Here is a 19024-nt window from a genome sequence, read left to right as displayed (position 1 = left end):
GACAAATGACACTCAGTAAATGGTGCTGCAATAATGATCAGAGTACATTAAAAGTTCACAGATCACTTGCTCACATATTATTTTGTGGAATAATAAATAGTGTTATGAAGTATTGAGGAAATATGGTCTTGCCTTTCCTTGTACAGAGAAATAAAAATGATTCTTAGTTTCAAATTGTTTCTCCTACAACACCCTCCATTGATGAATTTTAGCTCTCTTGATGGTTCTTTTTTTGTTCAGTTTAAAGGCACTGGAAACGTTTTACAAACCTGTTTTTGGCCTGCCAGACTTTGAGTCTATATGATGTGTCAGTGTATTTCTTATGTCAGATTAAGACGTGTTCTTCAGAGATCCCCGCAGATAATGTGTGTATGTCAGATCTACTTTTCAATATAGTTTTTAAGTCAATCTAGAATGACTAAACATCAGCATGGATTAAGGGAAAAGGGAGACCACAAACCAACCACACACCTAGAAATACCTTTTCTAGGTACTTTCATCTCTTTTGTTCCCAAAGAATCTAAGATTCAAATAAATCGAATGGTTTGTCAAATATTACACAACTATTACGTGGTAATAATGGGATTTAAAACTTAGTCTTTGCCAGTCTAAAGTTTTGGTTGTTGTTGCTTTTTTTTTTTTTTTTTATAATTTTCCTTATAGATTATATTTTTGAAATTTATGCTCCTAAATTTCAATCTTATAGGAACCAGTAAGTTTTCTTTTACTTTTTGTCTTTAGCTTAATATTTTCTGGATTACTATTTTTTGAAATAGAGAATCCTCCTAATTTCTTGTTTTTGTTTCACACCCACCTCCTGATGGGGAATAGGCCACACAGCTTTTTTGATATGAAACAAACTGGAGCTGTTTTACTTGTTTGTGTCAGTATCGATGACTAGGGGGGAAAAGTGATTTCTTGCCTCTTTAGAGACATGAATTAATCAAACAAATTAACACTTATAACTGATAAATGGAAATGCCCATTCCTTTCTATTCTTTGGTAAGATTGCCGAAAGGACCCCTGAATTAACTTTTTCACCATATTCAACTTAACTTCTAATGTTATCCTTGCATCTTGAAAATGTGAACCCAGGTAGAGACAGCTTCCCATGACACCAATGACCATCTGTCTACTGCTTGCTTGTCAATTTGTGCTATGGAAGAAATTGCTTTTTCATATTATAAAGAGGAAGTTTGAGTAGTATGTATTTCATTTATGATGACTATCATGGAAAGAGCAATAGCTTATATTACTATATCTTTCATAAAGATTGTAACTCATTCTGTTAAACTTCTCCTTAAGTTTTATTTCATAAAATATTAGAGCAAATGATGTCTTTCAACAATTATTTCATAATTTGAGTCCCTGTTTTACAAAAAAAAATTCACACAAAAAACAATCTAACTCACTAATAACTCAAAAAATATTAGAAGTATAGAACACAGTATAGAAAACCTCGATTTTCTCATCCACATGTTAGTTTCCCACTGTAAATTGTTATAACTATAGCTTCACTTTTACCATTACTGAAACCCTTATCTCTTTTTTACTCACAGTCCTCCTTACTAGTTCTTGAGCAGAGGTGTAATTTTAGGCAGAGCAGGTCACTACCACTTAGTCTTTGAAAAATCTCATGGTCATAGCCCACACTGTTTACATTGGTTATTATATTTTTTCCCTAAACTAGGTTAAAAAAAATCAGAGATCAAGCATATTTTCTGTACTTTCATCACTAAGAAATATCATCCATGTATGTATCTGTGCTCAGCCCTCTTAATTCTACATGATTCCATCCAACCACCTCATTCTCTCTGAAATATGCCTCAGGAAACTTGAGTCTCACTACCTTTCTTTCTTTTATAGGTCTGTTTATAATGAATGAATCAAAATTTATCTTAATTTTCATAAAATAAGAAACATGAATTCCTCAAGTTTTCTAGGAAAATAATAAACTCTAAAAGGAGCAACAACAACAACAAAGTCCAACAACTTGCAAATGCCCATTTTGTTTGAGCATGGAAATTGTGAATCTGATTAGTTTGGTTTGTGTAGCTACTATTTTGTTGCTAATTTTAAAATGGGTTGCAAACATTTACTTAATCTTATTGTACCAACAGTTTCTCAAAGAGAAACTATAAATCAAAGTTGGCATCGTGCATCATGATACAAATTGATGCTGAAGCTTGAAAACAGTATATTTGTTTCATTTGCACCAACTGTGCTATAATAATGAGAGGCTATGCTAGCTCATATGGTGTAATCAATCATATGCTAGTAGTTGGAAATGGTATTTATCTTTTCCCTGCAATCAGGTGATCCAGCAGAGAACAGCCTTTCCTTATAAGTATGGTCATCCCTTCAGGGTCCCGAAGCAGATGGCCTAGCACTTTATTTAAGTTTTACAAGTTAGAAATTCAGATAGGAAGATATACATACATAAATACGTATTAGAAGTATAGAACACAGTGTAGAAAACCTGTTCTTTTCTTATTCACATGTTAGTTTCCTACTGTAAATTGTTATAAATGTAACTTCACTTTTACCATTACTGAAACCCTTAGCTCTTTTTTACCCATAGCCCTCCTTATTAGTCCTTGAGCAGAGATGTAATTTTAGGCAGAGCAGGTCAATACCACTTAGTGTTTCAATACCCCTTAATGTATATATATATTTATATATACACACTGTTTAGAGCAGCAAGAAGCGTAATGCTATATGTAGTCTTCTATTCCCTGATGATACTAAGCCTGACCCTTGGTGTCCTGACTTCTTATTTAAATACTAGTTTTTTAGTTTAAGCCAGTATTCTCTGCTAATCACTGCTTAGTTCTGCAGTTAAGAAGTTGTTGTTGTTATTGTTGAGATTTGAAAGTGTGTAATGAATATTTTTCATTTTTCTAATTTGGTGATTAATTGAACTGCTCTCTACTAATCTGTCTAGCAGAAAGTTGGCATTCTGTTCCTCTTTCCACCCTTATAGTCTGCAGTTGGTTTTGTTCCATGTTTCATGATATTTGTATAATAATTTAACATTACTGTTAAACTTTATGGAAGCATCAAAGGATCTTTTTTGTTAAAGTATGGAGACCATAAACATACCAGCAATACAACAATAAGCATGATCTTTTCAAATTACACTACCTAACACACTGTTTAATATGATTACTAAAATCTGCTTTATTTATAATAGATAAAGTTATTAAAGCACCCCGGTGTCTCTACTTAAAGTTTCAGGGATCTATCTTTCGAAGATAGTTTGCTGAAATCTTGCCATTCATTCAGTTTTTTATTTGACATACATTTAATGAATACCTACTATAAGCCAAGAACTTCATTAGATGTTAAGAGATAAAAGAATAGGAAAGGAGGAAGGGATCCTATTCTGAAATAGTTTATATAATATAGATTGGCATCCGATCTAATAGATTTTGAGAGTCTTTCCTTCCCCGGAATTCTATTAACTTAAGCTTAAAGCTGATATCCTACAAGGATTCAGGAGTGATCCAATTCTCCTAAAAGATTTGTTCTGGAAATTGGCTGTTTCTGGTGGAGTTATAGACCTACCAGATATTTTAGCTTTCCCCTTCCTTGGCTTTGACTCCATTCAGAGTTCACCCTATGTTAAACTATCACAGTAAAGTGAATAAGAATCTTTTCTCAAAAATATTGATTTGACTCTTGATAATATTTGATCATCTATGTAAATAATTTTTATGAGAATAAAAGGCTGAATGCTCTGCTCTTAAAGAAGAACACTTGAGAAAAATTAAGCACACTAAAGCATATTTGTTTGTTTTTCATTGCAATATTCTTATTTCATAAGTATGCTCACTAAAATAAATAATACAAAAAAGACAATTTTTAATTTACTTTCTTTGCTGCTGGTGCTGCTGCTGTTAGGTCATTTCAGTTGTGTCTGACTCTTTGTGACCCCATAGACGGCAGCCCACCAGGCTCTGCCATCCCTGGGATTCTCCAGGCAAGAACACTGGAGTGGGTTGCCGTTTACTTTCTTTAAATTCCTTCAAACTCAGGAAATGTCTATATAACTGAGTAGCATATTTAGGTAGTACAGGGGACTCAGTTGAGTGTGTGGTAAACTAGTTCTTCATATGATTTTTTTTTAATCAGATATTTTAACATTTTTAAAAGTCTGCACATTTGAACAGTGTAGATTCCAATCGATTATGCAACAGCTTCATATTTTAATAAAGCAGTTTACCTACCAATTTCTTTTTCTTTTAAAAATATTTCTTACTAGATTAAATATTCACATGGCTTCCACTGTTTACATGACATTGTATTTGCCACTCTTGAAATGCATCTTCTGGAATGCAGACGTTCTGTAAATATAAAATAGCTACCTAATCAAGTTTTCATATCACTATCAAACTATTTTTGAGATCAGGTGTCAAAACTAAAACTGCAAGTGAATTTTTTGAGACAGATTGTCTGCTAACTTCATTCAGAATGGCAGATTCTTTCCTACCAGAAAATTACTTTTTTTTCCCCTTCCTCAAATAATAATAGGCAAAATATATTCAATTCAAATTGACATTTTCTCAGATATAGTTTAGTCATTTAGACATCTGTGAACTTCAGCTTTTGGAACTTGTAAAAAGTAACCATCCTTTTTTGTGGATTTAAAAATAGTCCTCAAAGACTTTGACTCCTGATAGATGACTGTACCATTCCTTATAGAATCATTAGGCTATTAAATTCTAGAATAATGTATCTTTATTGTTTTAATTCCTATCACTCATGAATATTAATCTAAATAATTCCTGTAAGGAAAAATGGATTCCTTACATGATTACTTCAGAGAGTATCTTTTGATGACATTGATAAAATCTTTTTATGAGTAAAGGGTGTGTTGATGAAGAACTTGGAATCTCCCTACTTCTTTATTTGTAAATGAGAATTAACAACATCTGAATCAGAATGTAGTTTTTAGCAGGAAATGAAATAATGTGTTAAGTACTTAGTATTTTTCCCAAAATATAGTAGGATCTTAATAAATGTAAGTTTTTGTTCTAATATGCTGATTTGTAGTTCAGCAATGGTGGAGCATGTAGAAATAGTGCTACTTGACAAAATATTGATAAATGTGATATTGCTAAAGAAAAAAGACCACATATATAACACCACTTAGTCAATATTATGAGAGAGTGGTAGAATTTTTCACTGCTTTTTAAAAATCAAGATGCCTATCTGCATAATATGAAAAAAATTTAAGCATGTAATAACATTGAATAACAATAAAAATTGATTTTAAACATTTCTTGTTTAAAGTTCAGACCGAAAATGAAATTGATAGACACTGTAGACATTGTTTAATTTTACTTTGTGAGTAGATGGCAGAGAATTAAAAACTAACCTGCTTTTGCCAGACAGAAATTTTGGTAACCGGTGAAATGATACACACTGAGGAAAAACACAGCATTTTAAACTGAGAAAAATCATCTTTATGGTACATTAATTGACTGAAAATCCAGGATATTATACTGGATATGGCTGACGGCAGGTGTTATTTTATTTTCAGAAAAATCTTTATTTCATAAAGATCATAAATAAAGGATGGATTTTAAAGCTAGTATGTCCTATGACTAAGAAAATTTATACTTGTAAATCATCTTTTTCTCTTTCATTATTCTGTAATAATTCTTTGAAACAAACCTGAGAAATATTCACTGCAGTCCACTATGTATCCTATGTCAAATCTTTTATTTCTGTTGCTGTAAGAATCTGTTGAAAGCAATACTATGTTAATTACAAAGACTCCATCAGTTTAAAAGATTTCAGATGGATACCATGAATTACAAACTACCTAAGTAAAGGCTGCATTAAAACTAAAATTTATTTGGATCACATCTAATCTAATTCCAATTAGGATAGTGTTCAATTAGAACAGATGTATGTTAAAAATATTATTTTATTTTTTTGTTTTCACATCCATAATTGAGTCAAATCTTAAAGTTTGAGTCTAGAGTTGGATGGTGACTGGGAAAAGGAAGAAGAAAATGCTTTTCTTTGAGTTCTCAAAGGCTTATATGCAAACTAGTAGTAATTTGGATAAACATCACTGGAGTGTATTTTGTATTAATCAATAGAATTTTCTATCTTTATGTTAAGAACACAATTATATACTAATATATCAGTTCAACAGTTAATGAGCATTTTATCTATTCCTTATCAAAACAAGTCCATGAGTTAACACCAATAGTTCTAAGAAATAATTGGGAAAAGTCTTAAAAAATGATGTCTCCTCTTTCTCTCTCTACTGTCTTATTTAAGAACCCCCTTTTCATTGCTAATAGCAATATTTATTACTCTTACATTACAACTGTCTTCCTAGGTCGTCAAAGTATCTTGAAATCCATTAATGAATAATTAAGTGTAATAGCAGCTTACTTTGTGACCTTTTCCAATGTTTAGATAACACACAGTTTTCTGAAGTATTCAACATATTATAAACTTATTATAAATAAAAAGTATTTAAGTCCATCACTTCATTTGAAATTATTTAAGCATTCATTAATTATACACATAAATGCATATAATTTAAAGCACAGACAGCAACTACAAATGAGTTGATTATTTTAATGAACATGTGGTGTTGTTTTCACTTGGATGTGGGCTAAGCATTAAACAAACGTATTATAGTGACAGAATCTCTTAGCATTTCCTGATAACAACTCATTAATAGTTTGTGTTTATAATATTTCTAATTCTTCCATTTCTTATCTTATAGGAAATAAATGATGTGGATGTACAGGAACTAGTAAGAAGGTCGATTGGAAGGTTAACCATCATTCGACAGACATTTCCAGTCCCCCAGAATATAAGTCAGCGATGTTTCCGTGGCAACCATCGAATATCTTCAACATTGTGTGATCCAAAGGATCCATTTGCTCAGAATATGGAGGTATATTCTAAGCACCCAGATATTTCTTTAAGGATTTTTTTTGGTCAGTTGTAGAGAGACATTTTCTGGTGGCATTGCATTCAGAATTCTACATGTTTCCATTTTTGGTCCAGCAATTTCATAAGTCTACTGCGAAGAGTGCTAAGAATCTGTCTTTGATTGTTCTAAATCTCATCACAGCAAAATATCTATTTGATAAAAATATAATCAGTAAAAGTTATTCTCTTTTCAGCAAGTAGATCAATAGAATTTCTCATGGTAGAATTTGTGATTGATACTCCTTAATGCTAAACTCCAAATTATTAAGCTAATAAATTTGTTTGCCTTTTCTGGCATAACAAGGATATTGAAGCTTATTCCTTTTTAAAGATTAATTTCTGGTTAGAAGGACTTCACAAGAAAAATATTTAGAAATCCGAAAATGCAGTAGTGTTATATAAAGTTATATCCAACTCAGATGGGAGATAGCTGAAACCTTTGCTATTCAGAATACAACAAAGAATTTGAAAGTAAATGAATACAATCTCTGAGCAGCAAAACAAAAAAAGGAAAAAAAAGAACATCAAGTCCCTGTAGCTTACACATAAGAATGCCCTTTTAATACTCATCTGGATCTTATTTCTTTTTCTTAAGGAAACTCCTATCAGAATTTTTTGTGTTATTTCTCTTTGCACTGGACATCTCAAAATGTCAGTTTGAAGGAGGTTTGACAAAGGCAGGCACATCAACAAGAATAGGGCATAGGAAGCCCTGTGAGGAGGCAAGAAACATAAAAAGAGAAATCAAAGAGATATGCTAATTCAAATATCCTATCAGAGCAGGACCTTCTCTGTAAAACAACTCTACATTATAATACAGTTTCAAGTGTATCACTATAGTATATAGCTAGTTTATTAGTTAATATTTAAACAGTAACCCTGAGATACCAAGAAAGATTAAAGTCATGGTCAATTTCATAAGTAGGAAAAAACATAGGATCTATTTTAGAAACCTATTCCTTCAAAATGTTTAATAGAAATAGTATTTTAGTACTTAGAGATGTTCAGTTTGAAAAGGCTGGAAAAATAATTCTAGGAGAACTAGTTCTTTCCTAATAATACTAGATAAATAAGGTGATTTGGCAAAACTACTTCCTTGTTTGAAAGATAACAGCTTCCCTATTTTTAGTCGGCTTTGAATATTTTAGATAAATTGCCATTTATCTAACCATTTCTTCATACTTATTACCACTGTAATGCTGCTGCTGCTAAGTCGCTTCAGTCATGTCCGACTCTATGTGACCCCATAGACGACAGCCCACCAGGCTCCTCTGTCCACGGGATTCTCTAGGCAAGAATACTGGAGTGGTTTGCCATTTCCTTCTCCACCACTGTAATGAGCAGTGTGTATTTACCCAACAACTGGCTCTGGAATCATTGCCCACAGAACTTTGCTAGTAGATTTTTAAGCTCCTTTAGAATAAGTTCCCTCCAGGCATCATAATCACATTAAGTATTTGTCTTTCTTTCTTTTTCCCATCACACCTACCATGGTGCTTTTCACCTTTGTAAAAATTTGGATTTGAAAGTAATTAATAAGAAAACAGAAGTCAAAGTGAGCCACTCAAGCCTCAACAGGGTTTAAGTTTTCTACTTCTAATGACGTATCTTTTGATATTAATTGGTTCTGAGTATAATCGATGTGGAAATGATAGAATTTTAAATAGAAATATGAAAGAACTTTGATTTAGAAAATCATGAGATATTAAAGGCTGTTTCTGTTGAAAGAGGTAGTAGGAAATATACAGATTGGGAAAGCAGAAAGGTACTGCACAGTATTTCAAAGCATATTCGCCTAACAGCACAATCCTGATTCAGTTGAGTTCCTTGAAATCAGGGGACAAATATTCTGTTTATCTTTGTATTCCCAGACATATCTAATGAATTAAGGATGTACTGGAAGTAACACTCCTCCTGCCCCATACCTTCATCATACACCCCTCAAAGCTACAGATCGAAGAAAGCTGGAAGATTACTTTTCTTTGTGAATTTATTGTGTATTAACATCCTTTTTATATGTAATAGAATTTGACTAAATGTTTAATATGTAAAAGGAAAACTGACAGAAACTTTTATATGTGAAGATTTATATAGTGCCTAAATGCTGGGCTCTTGAATTTAAAATGTTCCACTAAAAGCAGAGCATTTGATAAAAAGTCTGGCTTTGGTGTATGTTTTATCTCACTGAAGTTAAAGAAAATAACAAGAAAAATACTTTAAAAATTGAGAGTAAGGAGTTCCCTGGGAGAAACAACCCTCTCTCAACTTGGAGTGCACAGTGCAGATAAAAAGGATCACAGGTAGACATATATCTTATCAGCAGGATCCAACTTAAAGAAAAACTTAGGAAAAAAGATATGAAAATATGATTCTTGTGACCTCTAAAAATAGAAACCCAGCAGTCACCGTAATCTGTACAACAGAGGAGAAGAGGGTACATCTAGAGAAGAGGGTAAGCATCTAGAGATCTCTGGCCTGTTACATGTTTTAGTGTACACAGAAAGGGAAATAGTATTTTGTTGTTGTTTAGTCGCTCAGTCATCTGACTCTTTGTGATCCCATGAACTGCAGCACGCCAGGCTTCCCTGTCCTTCACCATTTCCCAGTATTTGCTCAAACTCACGTCCATCGAGTCAGAGATGCCATCCAACCATCTCATCCTCTGTCATCCCCTCCTCCTGCCTTCAGTCTTTCCCAGCATCAGGGTCTTTGGCAATGAGTCAGCTCTATGCATTAGGTGGCCAAAGTACTGGAGCTTCAGCTTCAGCAACTGTCCCTCTACTGGGGAAGCCTAAGTAATATTTAGAAAGAACAAAAGCCAAGTTTCCTCAGTCTTTAAATTAGTGCCAGAAAGACTAAAATTCAGAGTTAGCTGAAGTTGCAAAATAAATGTCAAAGATACCTTTCAGCTAGAAACAGAGTTTTTAGCAATATATGAAGCAACAAGGAAGGAAGCCATTTACTGCTTGATGAAACTAATGCTGTCTTCCCAGGCAGCATGGTGTAAAGAATCCCTCAACCAATGCAGAGATGCAAGAGATGTGAGTTCGATCCATGGGTCAGGAAAACCCCTTGAAGTAGGAAATGGCAACTTATTCCAGAATACTTGCCTAGGAAAGCCCATGGACAGAAGAGCCTGGTGGGCTACAGTCCGTGGGGTCGCGAAGAGTCAGACACGACTGAGCACACACACAAAACTAACGTTAGTTTGGCTGCTAATGGAGAGAAAACAGAAACATTCAAATCCTTTCGCTTCTGTTTCTCCATCTTAAAACTGGAAAGATTAGGATAAAAGTCATTTAAAGAAAAGTAAATCATTAGATTTTAGATTAGAAGGAGCACGTGTTTGGAGGTGGTTAGAGTATGCCTTACTGTTCTAAAATGAGGCCTGAAAAATAATTTCTCAGAGCAGTTAATAAAGCTGTAGATATGATCACAATGTTGTAATTTAGAAATATTAGAGAAATACTTAGGAAGAGAACCCAAGTACAAGGCCTTGGTATATTGTCCCAGTTTTCCAAAGGGAGGTAGAAAGATTCTGACAACAAGCGGTTAACACACTAAAATTAATATTTAGATACATTTCTGTTGTTCAGTTGCTCAGTCCTATCTGATTCTTTGTGACCCTATGCAGTGCAGCATGTCAGGCTTCCCAGTCCTTTGCCATCTCCCAGAATATACTATTAAATACATGGGTTGAGGAACTTTAAACAAGATAATAGGATTTCCTTAAGAACAGGCATTACTGAAGCCTACTTAATATATTTTTTTTTAGGTTTAGATAATGTCATAAATCTTTTTATTGTTTGCTGACTTTAATGTAATGTTTGAAAAATTTTCCTTTAGGAAAACATTAGAAAGTCTATATAAATTGATGTCATTCAAACATTTTCACCAAAGACTACTAAGAACAAAAGATAGTAAACATTTTGGCTTCAGATTCTTTAAAAAGTTCAAAACATAGTCTTATTATTGTCTTTAAAAGTTAATATAATATATGGGTTTCTTTAAAATTAAAAGTAATATAATTTGAATCAAGATTTCTGGGAGAAATATCAGTAACCTCAGATATGCAGATGACACCAACTTTATGGCAGAAAGGAACTAAAGAGCTTCTTGATAAAGGTGAAGGAGGAGAGTGAAAAAGCTGGCTTAAAACTCAACATTCAGAAAACTAAGATTATGGCATCTGCTTCCATCACTTCATGGAAAATAGATGCAGAAAGAATGGAAACACTGTGAGACTTTATTTTCTTGGGCTCCAAAATCACAGCAGATGGTGACTGCAGCCATGAAATTAAAAGATCCTTGCTCCTTGGAAGAAAAGCTATGACAAACCTAGACAGCATATTAAAAAACAGAGATGTTACTTTGCCAACAAAAGTCTCTATAGTCAAAGCTATGGTTTTTCCAGTAGTCATGTACTGGACTTGTCCCTTGGACTGCAAGGAGATCAAGCCAGTCAATCTGAAAGGAAATCAATCCTGAATTGGAAGGACTGATGCTAAAGCTGAAGCTCCAATATTTTGGCCATCTGATGTGAAGATCTGACTCATTAGAAAAGACTCTGATACAGGGAAAGATTGAAGGAAGGAGAAGAAGGGGATGACAGAGAATGAGATGGTTGGATGGTATCACCGACTCAATGGACATGAGTTTGAGCAAGCTCCAGGAGATGGTGAAGGACAGGGAAGGTGAAGGACAGGGAGCTTGACGTGCTGCAGTCCCTTATGTCACAGAGTCAGACACAATTGAGTGAATGAACAAAACAGCAACATTTCAGATAGTAATCAGCTAAACCACTTTGTTTTGTCTCCAAATCTTCAGGCAAAATTGATAAGCCTAGAACATGACCCAGATGTATTATGTAGCTTTGAGTACCTTTAATATTTACAGCTTGTCTCCAGAGTTTCTCTTACCCTCAGTTTGGGAAGTATGGAACTAGTGGAATAGTAAAACCACACTGATAAATAGTCTATTCTTGAAGTGCAAGGAATTCTCTATGGTTATCCAAAGAGTCTGTCTTTGGACCTAGGGCTTCCCTTGTGGCTCAGCTGGTAAAGAATCTGCCTGCAATGCAGGATACCTGGCTTTGATCCCTGGGTTGGGAAAATCCCCTGGAGGAAGGAAAGGTTACCCAGTCCAGTATTCTGTTTTGGAGAATTCTATGGACTGTATAGTCCTTGGGGCCTCAAACAGTCAGAGATGACTGAGCAACATTTGTTTTCTGACTTCACTGAACCATCAACACCAACCTCCTTTACATGCCAACTTTCCAATATCTGACACCTTCTTTGACTTGCTCTGAAACATTCTCTTTCCTTTAGTAGTTGATTACCTGGTATAATTTCTAGGCAGCTCATTATCTCAGCATTCTTCTTGTCTTTCTCTTATTTTTCAGTGTTTCTGTTGAAAGTTTAGTACTCAGAACTAACTTTATTTGCAGATGTGAATTGACTAGAGAGATTTGGATAAAATGTTATCTCTCTTGATCTTAATAAAACGCTTCAGACACAGAGACTGAGATAAAAATATAATGGTTTGAAGCAAATATTACTTCTGCTATAGTTCAGTGAAGTCAGAAAACAAATGTTGTTAGGGTAGATAGAGAGAAATGATTGGTCAAATGGCAGGATGCTAATGTTTAAGATGTTAGAGGAATTGTTCATTTGTGTCTAATAGTCACTTGTGCTGGTCATGGCCAGAGTAGAAGCAAAAGTCATCTGAATAAAAAGTGACCAAGAGGTCAGTAGGTAATGGCAGTGAGGGGCTGTAATGTGTGGCATGGTAAACAGCACAAACCTCAAGAAAGAAGAGAAATTTGCTAAGAAAGAAGTAAAAGAAGGGATAATAGAAAGCTCAGAGAATGTCATCACCCCCTTTTGATTCTGCAGTTTGGGATGTGAGCAAACAAAGAGAGGCAGTCATTTGTCAAAAACAGTTGTCACATATTGACTACAAATCACTGACCTTTTAGTCCAGCATGGATGCTAAAGTGCATGCCTCTAGATATGCAAAGGAGACTATGCCATAAGAAGTGTCACCAGTTGTCAGATCGCTCACATCTTGACTTCTGTTAAACCTAACTGATGTTAAACTAGACGTTCTTTTTTTTTACTTTCTTTCTTTGACAACTATTTATCAAAAACCAAATATGTGCTAGACTCTGGGCTAAGTCAAGAGGAAATAAAAAATAAGGGAAACAAAAAGTGCAAAAGGCAAAAATATTGCAATATGAGGCCCTATCCAGAAGGAACTTGTATTCTGTGTGAAAAGCAATTTAAAAGAAATCTTAGCATTCTGATATGCTTCAATAGAGATATGCAGTGAGTGTTCCGGGAGATAAAACAAGAACTGCCCACCTAGCCTGGGAGTGGGGAAAGTCCTGAGAAGTTGTCAGGGTAGGATTCACCCAGCCTGTGATCCATGAATTGAGTATGAGAGGAAGTTAACTAGTTACACAGATAAAGAGACCTCAGAGGATGTTCCCACAACTGTCTCATCTACACTCTTGAAGCAATCAGTCAGAGAGTGCAACAAAATAAAGCTAGGTTGCTTAGAGCAAGAGAATTTGAGGCAGTGGAGCCATGAGAGGTTAGAAAAGGTCAAATTATTGTAGATTATTGAGAAATATCCAAAGATTTGCCCCAGACTTTTGGATACAACTCATTCATCCTTCACGTCTCTTCTCGGTTTACCTTTTGGGTCTTCAGTGTATTTCAGGTGAAGTTCATTTCATCAGCTATTTTTAACTGCACGCATTACTCTTCATTCATTGCCAGTTACAGCCATCTCTCTAGTCCCTCTAGGAATTATCTGGTGGGTTGGGGGCAAAGATGAGAATGGCCTATCCAAATATTTCCTTATAAAGAACAAACTATTTCACGTGGTTCATAAGAGTATTCAAAGTCTCTTTAAAGGAAAGTCTACAAACACAAATGGTTGAAGATTTACCTAGTTTGAAAATTCAAAGGCACTGTTAGGAAGTGCTTATTAACAGTTGTTCAAATTCTTATCATGTTAATAGTTGAAGTTTAGTGGCATGCTGTGATGTGGGCAGAGAGTTTCATAAGATTTCTTCATGATTAATTATAAGCAAAGGGTAATCAAAGTACTGTCCCCTTTATTTTCAAGAAAAAATGTGATAATAAGACTCTAAAAAATCTGAGAAGATTTACATGCTCAAAATGGGTTTATTTTTTATAGCTATATTGAGTTCTCATTTTTTTATTTTGTATTGATTTTTTTTTCTTCAGAGAGGAAATAATATAACATTTAAACACTGTTGTTGACCTTGGATATCTCATGGTGTCTACATTTTTTAAATGTTATTTCTAAATTATTTAAAAAAATAGACAACATTGGTAATTAACAGGGAGGATAGTGATTCTGGCAAAATGTAAGAGTGCAATACAGTGTATCAAATATTTGTATAATTTATTTTAAAATCTGTGTAGAGGGAAGTTAATATGATTACCTTAGAAGAAGAAATCATTAATGTAAACACACATTCACAAACAGCAGTTTATGGTATTTGTCATGTTAATTGCAATGCACCTGTATATAATTTTATATAGACCCTTGATCATTGTAATGTTTATGAACGGTGCTGTTTCCTTTCACTTTTTCATTAATGAATCTCCATAGACACAAACATATAGGCAGATGGTGGCGTCCAGCACCTATGACACTCATCTTCCATGTAAAATCAAGTTGATATTTCTCCATCTGAAAAACCAGAATGAAAAAATTTGACATCTTCAGAAAATGTATTATTCATTTTCCCTTCCAATCTTAAGCCCTTAGATCTTTACTTCCTCAGAAAGAAATAAGGACCAGTGATTTTCTAAGGTCTGACACTAACAACCTTGCCTCTGTCGAAACTCCTCTTTTTTATCATCTCTCTCACACCTAAATAAGCTGAAAAAGCAGTTGAGGCATACAATCAGACAAGACTTCATTCTCAATAGCAAAATTGCCCAGGAAATGAAAAGAAGAAACCTTCTGCTTAATAAATAACCCAGTAAACCAGCTATCTATGACATGAACAGAAGCTTTTCTCCTTATTCTTGATGGCTGGCATCAATGATTCTAATGATTACTGTCTAATGTCCTTTCAGATTTCAAACCTTTACATATATGACACGGTGCTTCTGCTTGCTAACGCTTTTCATAAGAAGCTGGAGGACCGGAAGTGGCACAGCATGGCTAGTCTGTCATGTATCAGAAAGAACTCCAAGCCCTGGCAGGGAGGGCGCTCCATGCTGGAGACCATCAAGAAGGTAACTTCTAACTGGCATTTGTTTCTTCAAAATTCATCCATTAGTTTGTTGTCATTGTTAATTTTGTTTTTTTATTGAAGTACAGTTGATTTTACAATGTTGTGCCAATCTCTGCTGTAGAGCAAAATGACAGTTATCCACATATAGACATTTCTTTCTTTAATATTCTTTTCCATTATGGTTTATACAGGATGCTGCTTAAAGTCTCCTATGCCATACAGTTGTCTATCCATCCTACATGTAATAGTTTACATCTGCTAATCCCAACTATCCCAATCCATCCCTCTCCCACATCTCTTCCCCCTTGGCAACCACATGTCTGACTAGCATTTTGGTCTTCCTAATATTTTTGCAAAGAGGAACAATACGTCATTGATGAGATATATTTTAGGATTTTTTTCTTCACTAATATTGCTGCCTATTCAGAGCACAAAATAGTGTAATGGATAAATTAAATATTAAAAAAAATCAAGGGCTTCCCCCGTGGCTCAGTGGTTAAGAACCTGCCTTGCAATGTAGGGGACACAGGTTCGCTCTGTAGTTCGGGAAGATCCCACATGCCATGGGGCAATTAAGCCTGTGTGCCGCAACTACTGAACCTGTGCTTTAGAGTCCTCGAGCCACAACTACTGAGCACCCCACAACTAGAGAGTAACCCCTGCTGTCAGAAAAAAACACACACACACAGCAACGAAGACCCAGCACAGCCACAAATAAATAAAATTGAAATAAATATTTAAAAATTTCAAGGTCAGAAAATCACATGTCTGTGAAGTAGGGAGCCCTTATTTATTCATAAGGAAATTTTATGCAGATAAAAAATTAATCATTGAAATATTTTAATTCACCTTCATTGCATCATTAGTGTCAGAGATGCTCAAATTATTCAGTATCTGTCACAAAGTACAGAAAGTCACTTTTGTTTCTCTAACCCATCATCACCTGAAAAAAATAAACCCTAGATCTCGGTGTTTTTCAGTTAGATGATACATGGTAAGACATTGGATGTGATCTTTAATTTGCCTTACAATAAAAATATAAGTCATAAACAGTCAATATTTTGGTGCATTTGTGAGCTATTTGGGGTACTTGATGGCATTCTTCTTCACTGTCAGTGTGGTATTTAGCCTGCCTGTGACCTGCTTTAGCTCAGCTACCCGCTCCATTCCCAGAAGGCAGTTTATGTTGCTTAGCTCCTCTCACAGTTATAAGCATCCAGCAGTTTATTAGCCTCTTTGTCATGTCATCCTTGCTGGCATTTTCCATTTGTCTCACACAGCTTCTTGGATTTAAAATGAAATGATTAATAAAACAAACAAATTTCCCCTGTACCCTTTACACAAAGGAGACAGTCATTTGGAAGTTTATATTCTTCATTTTATGCATCCTTTTTCTTACTGCAAGCATTTGCCTTTTCCCCTGAAATAGTAAGAGAAATAGCTAGTCAAATGAAATATGAAGTGTTTAGAGATGCCAGAGTAAAATCTAAAAATTAACATTAAAAGGGAACTAGATGTACAAAAACCAGGAAGTGGAGGGAAAAATATGTTTCTCATAGAGAAAAGCTTGCATTTTCCTCTTGGTGCTGTATCCTCTTTGCAGAAGAATCACTTTAATGAGAATTTAGGCTCTTATCAACAGAAGTGCTTGAGAATTAAATTGAATACATTGGCAGAGGAGGATTTTTTAAGTGAAAAATGAATAAGTCAAATCTAAACTCAAGGTGTTGCCAAAATCCCCCAGCTCTATTTCTATGGAGAGTTGGCAGGTATGAATCCAAGGGAGGTTGTTGAACATGGTTCCGATCCTGCCAGTTTATTAATTCATGGCTTGGCTTGGATGCAGGAACCTGAATATATTCATTCTTCGGAAGCTGTCACACAAAGGCAGAATAATAGTTTGGGAGGTTGCTTAGGAGACACTTATTTAGTGAAAGTATCCGTAGGAGGGAAAAAGAGACACTATAATATGTAGGTATTTCTTATGGAGCAATTCAATATGTAAAATGTTTCTGTTAGAAAATTTATAATCAAAACAATGATTTTATATGATAATTATGAAGTTTTGTTTGAGAGAATATTTGTATATTTTTTCCTGTAAACTTTCAAGCCAGTAGCATTTTTTAAAGGAATATATCTATATTCTATATCTAAAGGCTAAGTTTGAATGATATGTATGATAACAAAAGTTCTGTTTCCTTATTTTTTTTTTCTCACATTTTGAATTGGCCTTGAAAACAAAGTCATGTTTTTCCAGTCATATTATTTTGCCTCACCTGAGTGTTTTGGTTATCCTATTTAGATGTCCAGGCTGATGACACTTCACAAAACAAGATAATTTACTACTTGCACAGGACCTCCTGAAGAAAGCAGAGTGGCCTGTGCGGGCCCAGGCTGGCTGTAGCAGAGTGCTGTGAATGGGCGGGACAGTTGTAGTAGTTAAGGGGCAAGCTGAGAATAGTTCCCATTTACTTGGGCTGGAGATTTTATAGGCTTAAATTTTACAGGGGTTTCAAAGAAGGAGATCCATGATGGGCTTTCTTGATCAACCTGTCCATATGTAGGGCCTAATGAGAAAGGCAGCTTAAAAAGAAGTCAGCTGCTAAACATCACAGATGAGGTCAGGCTCTTCATTACAATGGGAATATTCTGGTGATAAAATTCTTAGTTGCATTCAAGTAGCCACTGCATGCCTATAATCTGACCGTGTACTGTGCACTTTTCAAAACCTATGTACTAATGCAAAGAGTGCGTTTTCAGTTGCTTGGTTTTGTCTGACTCTTTGTAACCCTTTGGATTGTAGCCTGCCAGGCTCCTCTGTGCATGGGGTTTTTCAGGCAAGAATACTGGAGCAGGTTACCATTTCCTATTCCAGAGGATCTTCTGAATCCAGGGATCAAAAGACAGATTCTTTTATTGCTGAGCCATCAGGGATTTCCAATGCAAGGTGTACAAAGAATTAAAAGAGTGAATGTCTGTCCTTTAATTAATTTGCATTCTCATCATGCAGATGAGATAAAAAGAGTTAAAAAAAAAATGCAGTTGACATGAGCCTATAATGTCCAGTAAGAAGGAGGTGGTGGTTTCCAGGGAACTCTTGTGTTGCAACGTTATAATTTATTTTGTTGCTGTTGTTGTTCTGTCACCCAGTCATGTCTGACTCTTTGAGACCCCATGGATTGCAGCACACCTGTCCTCCTTGTCCTCACCATCTCCCAGAGCCTGCTCGAACTCATGTCCAATGAGTCAGTGATGCCATCCAACTATCTCATCTTCTGTCGTCCCCTTTTCCTGCCTTCAATCCTTCCCAGCATCAGGGTCTTTTCTAATGAGTCAGATCTTTGCATCAGATGGCCAAAGATTTGGAGTTTCAGCTTCAGCATCAGTCCTTCCAATGAATACTCAGGATTGATTTCCTTTAGGATTGACTAGTTGGATCTCTTTGCAGTCCAGGGGACTCTCAAAAGTCTTCTCCAGCACCACAGTTCAGAAGAATCAATATTTCGGCCTCAGCCTTCTTTAGGGTCCAAGTCTTATATCCATACATGACTACTGGAAAAACCATAGCTTTGACTATACGGACCTTTGTCAGCAAAGTAATGTCTCTACTTTTTAATATGCTGTCTAGGTTAGTCATAGCTTTCCTTCCAAGGAGCAGGCCTCTTTTAATTTCATGGCTGCAGTCACCATCTGCAGTGATTTTGTGAATTGGTAGAGTGAGTGCCTTCGTATTTATCTTCTTTTTTCAATAATAAGAGACTAATTTTCAAGTGATCA

General features: G+C 35.1%; 1 protein-coding gene across 2 annotated transcripts in view; it reads left to right on the top strand.

Moving 5' to 3' along the window:
- The window catches only part of GRID2 (glutamate ionotropic receptor delta type subunit 2), a 1554957-nt gene that overhangs the window by 930219 nt on the left and 605714 nt on the right, over positions 1–19024 (top strand). For both annotated transcript variants that reach the window (XM_043871276.1, XM_043871274.1), the window contains exons 6-7: positions 6755–6928; positions 15087–15248. In XM_043871276.1, the coding sequence (XP_043727211.1) occupies positions 6755–6928; positions 15087–15248 (336 nt within the window). The remainder of the gene's footprint in view (positions 1–6754; positions 6929–15086; positions 15249–19024) is intronic.

This window comes from Cervus elaphus, chromosome 17 (genome assembly GCF_910594005.1).
Source record: "Cervus elaphus chromosome 17, mCerEla1.1, whole genome shotgun sequence".
Lineage (NCBI taxonomy): Eukaryota > Metazoa > Chordata > Mammalia > Artiodactyla > Cervidae > Cervus > Cervus elaphus.
The sequence above is the reverse complement of the archived record's forward strand: the minus strand, read 5'-3'. Positions and strand labels throughout refer to the sequence as shown.